The sequence below is a fragment of the Rhynchophorus ferrugineus genome, unplaced genomic scaffold, assembly GCF_030347505.1.
Source record: "Rhynchophorus ferrugineus isolate W39M unplaced genomic scaffold, kcgeb_rfMv2 rfM2, whole genome shotgun sequence".
Lineage (NCBI taxonomy): Eukaryota > Metazoa > Arthropoda > Insecta > Coleoptera > Curculionidae > Rhynchophorus > Rhynchophorus ferrugineus.
Window position 1 is genome coordinate 13722400 of NW_027472581.1, and position 10642 is coordinate 13733041.

Here is a 10642-nt window from a genome sequence, read left to right on the forward strand (position 1 = left end):
TTCCTGCTATCTTTGGAATATCTAAATTCATACAATTTTTATTACATTACACATTTTTAAACGCAAATTTTAAATTTGTAATATCTCCGAAAATATTTGTTTAATTTACATGCTGTAAGGAACCATATTGATCTATATTAATTGCACACTGTATTTAAGGTACTTAATTCGATAAGGATTAATGCCGTATTGCTTAAAATAGCTTCGTAAATAAGCCATTTTCTCACGTAAAAAGTAAACAATAAAAATGGTTAATGTGGGTTATCCCTAAAAGATAAATATATACCATCGCGGACTTTTTTATAGACCTTTTTATGGTGTACAATATTGTAGTACATTAATTTGATCTAACTCGTAGGGTTAGGCAGCGTTTTTGCTAATTGCTAAATAAGCCTAAAAAAATAGGTTAATTTACGACATCACGTTAGAAACCTCTAAAATTAGCAATGTTGCCTTAGTATATTATGCATGTATTATACATATAAACCTTCCTCTTGAATCACTCTATCTATTGAAAAAAACCGCATCAAAATCCGTTGCGTAGTTTTAAAGATTTAAGCGCACATAGGGATATAGGGACAGAAAAGGCGACTTTGTTTTATACTATGTAGTGATGTAATAATTAAATAATAAAAAAAATTGTTTCCGATGGAGCGAAGTCCTTTTAACACTGTTTAAGTCATTGCTTCGCTTGGACGGTATTTTTTCTATCAAGAAGCAGTGTAAAATTAAAACACGAAATTGTTTATGATCCATTGTCTTGAAATTAACTAAAGTAGTGTCATTCTTAACGTAACAACTCACCAACTTATGAGTAGAATATTATGACATTTTAACAGCTTTCTTTGGAAGGTTAGTGCTAACTGAGAAAGCGGTGAATGAATTAAAACTGGCGCCATCTATGCGTTAGGCCCGGAACTTTTCAGTCAATGTGTTAGTTACAATAAATCACTTTACTAATCCGTATTAACGTAGTTGCAAGTTCATGGTGATAAATCATTTTCCAAAAAAATAAAAACTATATTCGAATCATAATCGCAGTTTAAGTGCCCATATGAGTGTAATGCGGAATTCCTCATAAACGTTATTAGGCAGTATTAGATATCGACTAATACACATATACGCAGAACTGATAAAACATATGTTTTGAACCTCGTCATTTTGTTTACGAAAAGAGACAGCAAATTGTTGAACTAACCGATAACAGTATGCCGTGTAATAATATTTTTACTACTCTCATTCATGATATCTGTAAGAGTAATACCTTTATTACATTTCCTAATTATTAGGTTTTATCTGATATTCAGATAATGGCACCCATAAAAGTAAATTAATGCCAGTCGCATATCCACTCTCTCTCTAAATTAGTTCAAATTGAACTTGCCTAGCCCGGCTAATTGGTGTAATTTTACAACATGGTGACGATTCCGCAAGACTGTCTACATGAGATGGATAACATCATGCAGAAGTGGTCCAAGGACATCGATGGGGTGTATATGCCGAAGAAATTTCTGACTATGCAGGATAAAATTAATAATTTGGAGGTGAACGAGAGTGACGTATGGATCGTTAGTTTTCCTAAAACCGGTAAGTAGAAAATTTTTTTTATTGCAATAAATTGCTATTATTTCATTTTTCTTTTTTTGTTCTTTTCGTTGTTGTTTGTACTTGTAAATGTTTATTTTGAAAAATATTACGATGGTGGTCAATAATTTCAGGGAAGTGAATTGTAAAATTTAAGAAATCGAAAAAATAAATTTACTTTTCATATAATTTCTCTTAGGATTCTCCAATTCTTACGATTTCTATAGCGGTTTCCTGAATAACATAGTCTTCTACGACAGAAATCGTTGCTAGCCAAGTATGGTGGTTTTTATTTAAAAAGCACATGGCCCATATAACTAATTTTTAGCTACAACAATAGAGTAGTAGACAGAGAACTCAATAGGGGACTCTGGCGAAAAGTTTTGCTCTGCCCAACATCCAGATGGGCTTAAATCGGCCATACAAGTAATTTGACTATTCAATTTAAATATACATTATAGGCACATGTAAGGAAAACATCTTGCTGTGAACACACGTTTAGTTGACCAATATTTATTTTTTTTTATTACTCTCCTAGAACATCAACAATCTGCCCGTGGGCAATAAGTATTATTATATGATTTTAGTTATATAATATAACTATCCTGACATGTAGTAGATCACTTCAGTAAGTGATCTACTGTAGAAGTTATAATCTAAATATTATTCTAGATATTATTCTAACTTATTTTAAAGTCTGCCCTAACTCATTCTAAAAGCTTATTCTAGATATTATTAAATATTTGTCTATAAACCAGTTCGTATGTCAGTTTGCTTTTGAGTCTACGTACATCACTGTCATTGCGCACATTTAACTGTTTGGCGAAGTGAATTGGGATGCACTAGTAGTCTTTCAGAGAGCACACGTTAAAAATCATCGTGGTCCGGTAGATTGACTATACTGCGCTGGCGCGCGCGTCCCCAATGTTAGAAATATTTCAATATTCTTAGTATCGCTTGGGACGTCATGAGTAGGGTTGTGTCTTATCTATAACCAAAATTCTGATATCGGCATAGTATTAGTCTTCGAAGCGTAAAATATACTCTGTATTAGTTATTAAAATAAAGAGTAATGTTCATAAGTTTTATATTAAGCTATATATAGCATACATATGTATATATATATATATATATATATATATATATATATATATATATATATATATATATATATATATATATATATATATACCTTTCAAGTATTTTCTTTTATTTCTGTGTAGGTTTGCTATTCTATTCTTTGATATTTTGGCAGATTACTTTTTCTTATCAACAAATCATACAGCTGTAGCAAGTACAATCGTTTTCTAAATAGCTACCTTTTCACGATTAATGGTTGCAATATTTTCCTGCAGTTCTGCAAAGCCTCTGAACTGGGCGATTAATTGAAATTACTTAAATATATAATTCCCTATTACCTTGTCAAAATTCAATTGTCGAATATTATTCTGGGATTAATATTGGCTACTTGTATTTGCTTCAATATTGAGTCTTATAATATTCTTAACAAGAAAAACTTATATAGACAGACCCAAATTAATTTTTTGCCTCTAATCCTTCTTGACTTATCGTACACTACCTAAAATTCATTCATCAGATTATGAAATGGTATTATGGTGTTAGGCATATCACCCAATCATGAAATAATTTCCTTCCTAACTTCTGAAATAGTTCGAGGTAATCCTTTTTTCTAGTGCATATTTAGCTGGGCGGAATATTGCAACAACTGTATTCTGCTCAGACCTTGTACGGATTTTTAGAGATATTGCTTGTATCTTTCATATACATGTCAAAGTCTTCATAGTTTATTACATTGTTATTTAAAATTGCATCCGTAACTTTTCTTAGTGAAATGTATTTCAGAAATTAGACGAATGGCCTTTTTTGGTCTGAAAGAAATATTTGTAGTCCTTTTCTAGTTCGCATATTTTAACAATGGCTTTTGAAGCTGTATTTATAAGAAAGTGGTGATCTAAAGAATGAGATGTTGTGTCATGTTAGAATATATTTAAACCCTTAGTTTCGTTTTGTACTTGTGGTACTAACAGTTAAGTAATAGAGTTGCATTGTAATATTACCAATTATAAGTAATATCACTGAGATATTATTTAATAAAAGTTTCTTCTGTTCCAACACAATTGGTCACTCATTGTCATCTACTTAATTCATGGTTGGAAGATTAGGTTGTTACCAAAAGGGTGTTATATACTAAAATCGACCAAAATACGAAGAAAGATATAGCAAAGCAATACTTTTCATACTAAAGCTCATTGTAATATCTCGAATGCTATAAAAATATTTAAAAATTCACTATAGAGATATATTTTACAAAACCAGCCATATTCGCCATACATTGCTTCTTCACATTATTGCTTGTTTCTGTAGAAATAGCGTGTCAAAGATAAGACATCCAATATACAACTCAGATATTTCGATAATTATTATTTAATTCTGATTTGGTCTTTTTGTCAAATAATGAACGGTTTATTTATTTATTCTGAAAATCTTTGCGAAGAGGGAAGGCATTGAGATTAAAACTGCCTTAGATATTACGAATTTTCGTTGTTAAATAACTAAAATATTTTGAATAAACTTAAAAAAGTTCATTATAATAAAATATTACATGCTGTTACAGTAATTGATTAAGAAAAATGACTTTATTGTTTTTCGAAGTATTCACCATGATGATCAATAAAGTGCATTAAGCATACTCTAAAGCCAGTCTTCGTAACTTTTTTCAGTTTTTACACTTTGATTACATTACTTATCAGTGCAATTTATTATTGCTATATGGAAATAAAAAAAGTCATTTGGTGCTAAATCAGGACTGAAAGGAGGATAATCCATCAAATCGACTTTTTTGGCTAATCAAATAGGTCAGCCGATGTGTGAGAGCCGATGTGTGTTATACACAGCTGTTAATGTATCGCTATTGTATTTCTTTGTGCCAATTGACACGAGTTTCTCTTTCAGCGTAAACAAATATTTTTTACAGCTAAATGTTCATGCGATATTTTATCTATGCTCGTCATACTGATGCCTAAGGATGACTCAACCTCAGGGCAAGCTAAATGGCGACCTTGCAATATCATTTCGCGCACAGTATCTCATACTTATCTCTATTTTTTACTGAGAAAAAATCTTCAAGTCATTGTAACAAGATGTGTTCAAATGACAAAACGTTCTGAAAAAGGTTATGGTTATAAAGGTCAAACTTGAAATAGAAACTTTTGATAAAGTCTAACAACACTTAAAATTATAAAATCTGAAAGGGTTTTAAACAAAATAAAATACGGAAAGAAGAGACCTATTCACCTTTCAGGTAGTTGTAAGATACATGGCCAGATAGTCAGGGTCCTACTACATAACACCTCCTTCTAAAGAAGTGGCCACAGTGACCATTACTCTACGGAATGGTTTTCCAAATATTGGCGCCTCCAATAGTCTACGATTAAGAAACTGAGCTACTACAATGGAACTTTGATGGCCGTTCACTCTGAACTGCAAGTTTCTGTCCAAATTTCACTAGACTATGTTAATTCACAGCAACTTCAGTTCGTCTTTGGTAGCCTTACACCTTGAGCTGTGTTGCAAGTACCGGGAATTTACAGAGTAGGGGTGCTTTTCAGTGCTTAAATATTTCTAATTTGGAATAGTTTATGGCTAGGGGTCGTTAGCATCTTCAACCTACCTTTTCTGGTCCTATATAATCAGCTACGATAATTCTGGCTGAATTCCGCAAAGAAACGCTTAAATTACTTACTGCAAAACCATTGCCAATCCAACATTAACGTGTTTTATTTTCTTGATTTGATGCAGATCAATTGAATGAAATCTGAAGGCAGCAGCCTTATTATCTCACCGCAATTAAGGCATTTGAACAAAAAATAAACTATTATTTTACTTCAAAAATACATCTTACTCCTTCACCATTCAGGTTGTAAAATATATGGCCCTATTGTTAGGGACGTACAATATGTAATGTTATTAAATAACATAAATATCAACTCTCGTAACGCTTGCTACAAAATATTGACGGTAAAAATATAGATTAATATTAATAACATGAACTAATGTGCAGGTACAACATGGACACAGGAAATGGTATGGCTTATACTAAACGATCTGGACTACAAATGTGCCGAGAAGAACCTCCTTAAAAGATCTCCGCAGCTAGAGTAAGCAATTATTTACCTACAATAGTACGTTTAAACAATATCCGTGCCAAACATTATGTTTGTGACTAAAAACCAGATACAACTACCTAGTGATAAAAATCTAAGATTATTCCATTTGTAATGTTAGTCACCAGTATACTAAAGCTATCAATTCGTTTTCTTTTTTCGAAATGTTATTTTTTAATATAACAATTAAGATTAACAATTGGTATTCATTAATGTGTTTTTATTTAGTTAATAACTGTTAATATATAAATGCGCCAATATATTTAATGGCGATTAAATACATTCTAACTTTCATAAAGCATTGTAACACTAGTGACATACAAATAGGATGTTATAAAAATTAGGTGTTTGGCTGCAGATGGTAATCCGCATGGTTATGTTTGACGTTTCGTCTCACTCAAAATAAAATCAAACTTTTATCTATAAATACTTATTATTTAGGTTAAATTTACTAATATATCTTTGTTCTTCACTATATATAACTATATCACCAAAAATAATATAAATAAAAGCTTTTAACTACAAGGGAAATAATCACAATAAAATTAATGTATTGCAAATATGGCATATTTCAATATCGCGTCAGTATATTAATTTATATGCATTTAACATATAATTGATGTATTTCCTTTGTATTTTCTTTTCTCACACCATAACATACTTCATGAAAGAGTGTTAGATAAGTAGTTACATTTTACATTCTCTACCATTATGTGAGCTTTGGAAATTACTAGCGTTGGGAACTATCGACTGAAAACACACACTGAAACTGTCGATTGTCGCAAAATAGCCGAAACAGTCGATAGTCAAAAAAGCAGCGACTGAAAATAATAATTACTATTTTCAGTCAAATGCACAGTTCGGCTGTTTTTTTCAATTCGTTATGTCAGACGAAGATGCACGAATCGTTTTCTGTATAAATTGTGAAAGAGGAAAGGACGGAGATAATTGCTTGGAGAAGTTAACTTTTTATGTGGTTATATTTTCCAACGGTAGTATAAGGGAAACGGAGATATATAAATTCCTTTACGAACTATCTTTAAAAAAGAAAAGGAAAAATATAATTACTGAATACTATTATAACATGCAATTTATAATTTAATTTTAAACGAAGTAGAATTACTTTTATATTTGATTGTTCTGTGGATCTGTAAAAAGGAATGGAATTTTTCTATGGAATAGAATAATACCCCAGAAATGTTTTATCGCATTTTAATATGCTAATTGCTATTTTTAAACAATATACTATATAATAAATATAGAGAATACAATAGAATTTAAAAAACCAGAAATTAAAGATGTACAATAACCATAAATACTAAATAAGAATTAAAAATATAACTAATCATAAAAAAACTAATCCAGGACATAATTAAAAATGATCGCACAATAACTACTAGAGCTTGGCAGCGGATGGCAGCGGAGTTACCTGTTGACGAGGCTTGGGCAGTCGATGGCGACATGTCTAAACCAAACGATGGTTGAATACGGAATGAATCGAAATACTCTTCAATAACATTCCAGATAAACGTCTCGGGGTTGCCGCCAGCTATTCTTATCGGGTTCTAGTTGGCGCTGCTGGCACCCCGCCCGTGTTCAACATCTGGGATTATAATTCTGGGTATTTTGTAGACCGTTATTAGACGATGTAAAATTCTACATGCCTCAAGGTCGCTACAATACTCCCCTGCAGAATTTTACATACAATTATTTTAAGCAACAAAAATTCAAAAAAGGTTAAAAAAAACAAATGCAAAAAAAGATATACCAAACAAAATGTGCTGCATGAAAAGGGCTTTGAAAAATATGATCGAAACGGTTGTGGTTGGTACTGTTGCGACCTGATACGGCTGTTAATATTTTCCGGTCATAGAGATACCGTTGCTTCATCGTTGCTTTGGCACTTGAATGTGGTCCATCGACGACGTTGAGAACAAGCTCTTTTTCGGACAGTGCTCCCGTAATCGACGCTGTGGAAGGATCGATTGTTCGACAATGTGGTAGCTTATTTTCTTTGACGAGACGCTAGCAATTCTGGTACCTCGGCGAAGACATGACTAGTCTACGGTGACTGCAATCGGTACCTAGCTTCTGAAGCTGCTCTGTGACTAATCCGTAGTCACATACGTTACGGTAATTCAGAAAAAACAAATAACGACGGTATCCGACCGAAGCTGCCCAAAGCCTTTCAAATCAAAATGGCTGCCATTATGACGGAGACTGCGAGCGAAGGAAGACATTATGATTTAAACATAGCGCCGAAAGAAATGTTTAGCCGATATGCTGATGATTAAGCACTGATGTAAAAATATCTATGAATTCAAAAGATTGTGAAAGAAAATTTTTATAAAATTTTTTTTAAAAATTAATTGGGAATAAAGAAATGAAATTTAAGCTTCATAGTTCCAGCACTAAAATAAAATTTAATGTGGAACAAATGTTTGAATGAATGTAATGCTGAACGAATAACGGTAAAATCGAAAACGAATCGAACTAAAAATATTGAAAATTTTGAAACAAAAAATATAACGGCCACGTAATATACACCATGCTGCACGTACCCTCCATTCACGAGTCCAAACCCAATTTTGCGAAAGATCACGTCGGGGTCACCACTTTAAGGTAAATGATGTGGCTCGGTGAATGGAGGTAAAACGAAATGAAACAGTGGTGTTTACATTATGTGATCGTTATTTATTGAAGTAATATAAAGCTATAAAAATACAAATGATAAAGCGGATGGTAGCGGAGTTACCTGTTGACGAGGCTTGGGCAGTCGATGGCGGCACGTCTAAACCAAACGATGGTTGAGAATGAGAAATTTGAAAAAAATGAGAATTTTCTGTTACATTTGTTAAAGGCATTAATGAGAAGTCCCACTACTTCCACAGTATCCTGACGTTGTTTATCACGTTCTTCGACCAATATCACACAATTCAGATGGCTTTAAAATTATAAATTCACTTAGAAAAACATGAAAAAAAAAACTAAAGTAAAAACACTAAAAAGCACTTTTTCCTTAACCCATTATATATTTCTTCCAATAAAACAGTCAATACACCTTATCAAAATTTATAATTCAACGTTGTCGCACCAAATTAAAATTTTTGTTTATTTTGAGTCTGTCAACAAAATACTAATGTGGACAAAATAATGAAACAACAATAAGGTTATAAAATATAATTTATTTAACATTATTAGTACATCTATTGCAATAATCGAAGGACTTAAACTACAGTTAATTAAACAGCTACAATAGTTTGTAAGTCAGAGTTGTTTTATTATATTTACACATTGACATATGACAACGGTGTCGATTAGTATTAACACAAATCGAATTTTATAGACCGATTTGGTTACATTTGGTTCGCACGTACCAGTCGTCATTCTGTCACTTTTTAACTACAGTAAGGCTAATTAGTAAAATGAGAATAATATGTATATATATAATTTGACTATAAAGTAAATGTTGAGCGTCACAAAGTCCTCCATTCATTTTAATGAGTAAATATTATATTTCCACCTGTTCTCAAACATGAAGGGCATTAAACTAGTTCTACATTAAATTTATAAAATCAACCAATATGCGATCCATACCTTGGGTTGGAAATATTACCCTACAAATATAATATCAATTAACGACAAGATAATTATAATAGATAACAATATTTTAACTAATTCTTGTTACAACAATGTTATCTCATTTTCACAAAACAACAAAAATTAATGAAACTAATCAATTACGTGTTTTTAGGGCAGCAGCACTGGTGCGTTACCCCCACGTAAAGTTCTTCCTGCCATTTATACCTCGAGCCATAACTGATTCGTTAAACTACGTGAAGAAACAACAGAGCCCTGTTTGTATTAAAACACACCTACCTTGGAATCTTTTACCAAAAGAGATCCAGAAGGACATAAAGAGACCAAAGGTAATTTTTTGAACTACTTTAACCTGTTGTTTTGACGGTGACAGTTTGAGATTATTGACAGTGACAGTGACATTTTAGATCATTTATATTTCAAGAAATCCGAAAGACACCTGTGTGTCTTATTATCATTTCTGTAGGCTTGTGAAGGACTTTGATGGTACTTTAGAAGAATTCTGTAATTTATTCTTATATGGAAAAGGTAAATACATTATTAACACTGAATAAAATAAGCATATAATAATAAATGTCGTTACAGTTAATTTCGCCCCCTATTGGGATCACATTTTACCATTTTGGAAACGTCGAAATCAACAGAATGTGTTATTTCTAAAGTACGAGGAATTAAAGGAGAACTTACCATCGGTTATCGAACGCGTTGCTGCATTCCTAGGCAAGAAACTAAACGCGGATCAAATTAATAAACTAGCCGATCATCTTAGTTTCGAAAATATGAAAAATAACAAGGCGGTTAACTACGATTGGTTGGTCAAATTATCGTCGATCTACAAACCTGACAAAGGCAATACCTTTATGAGGGTCGGTAAAGTTGGTGGCTATAAATCGGCGATGTCAGAAGAAATGATCGAAAGGTTTGACCGGTGGACGAGAGAACATACGAAAGATATAGATTTAGAATTTTAAGATGTAATCTAGTATTTATTATTTATTTTCAATATATTTGTATAATATATAAGTACCTATAAAGTGGTTTGTTTTATTTGTTAATTTATGAATTATATTATAGTATATACTTATATTTAGGCTGATTTTCCGATTACAAAATTAAGTTTGAATTTGGCTCTGTCCAGAATAAATCGGCTCATCTACGATTATTTGGCAGAAATAAAACTTATTTGAAACACATAACTTTATCATTCTTAATTAATTTAACATGAGGTTTTTTAACATTTATGTTAATGAAACTATTCCACTTCTTTATTTTTA

The 10642-nt window shown here is 31.9% G+C and overlaps 1 protein-coding gene across 1 annotated transcript; it reads left to right on the forward strand.

The window, feature by feature from the left end:
• Positions 1–1292: 1292 nt before the first annotated feature.
• Positions 1293–10402, forward strand: LOC143190954 (luciferin sulfotransferase). The gene is made up of 5 exons (XM_076395572.1): positions 1293–1587; positions 5666–5762; positions 9523–9697; positions 9776–9896; positions 9954–10402. The coding sequence occupies exons 1-5, from the start codon at positions 1416–1418 to the stop codon at positions 10337–10339; spliced, it is 951 nt and encodes a 316-aa protein (XP_076251687.1). The 5' UTR covers positions 1293–1415; the 3' UTR covers positions 10340–10402.
• Positions 10403–10642: the final 240 nt, after the last annotated feature.

What these genes read in the sequence shown, in the direction of transcription:
- LOC143190954 (XM_076395572.1), top strand. Translation starts at nt 1,416, where the DNA reads ATGGTGACGATTCCGCAAGACTGTCTACATGAGATGGATAACATCATG. An exon ending in CGTTAGTTTTCCTAAAACCG is followed by an intron (nt 1,588 to 5,665) that starts GTAAGTAGAAAA and finishes ACTAATGTGCAG; the next exon opens with GTACAACATGGACACAGGAA. An exon ending in AGGACATAAAGAGACCAAAG is followed by an intron (nt 9,698 to 9,775) that starts GTAATTTTTTGA and finishes GTGACATTTTAG; the next exon opens with ATCATTTATATTTCAAGAAA.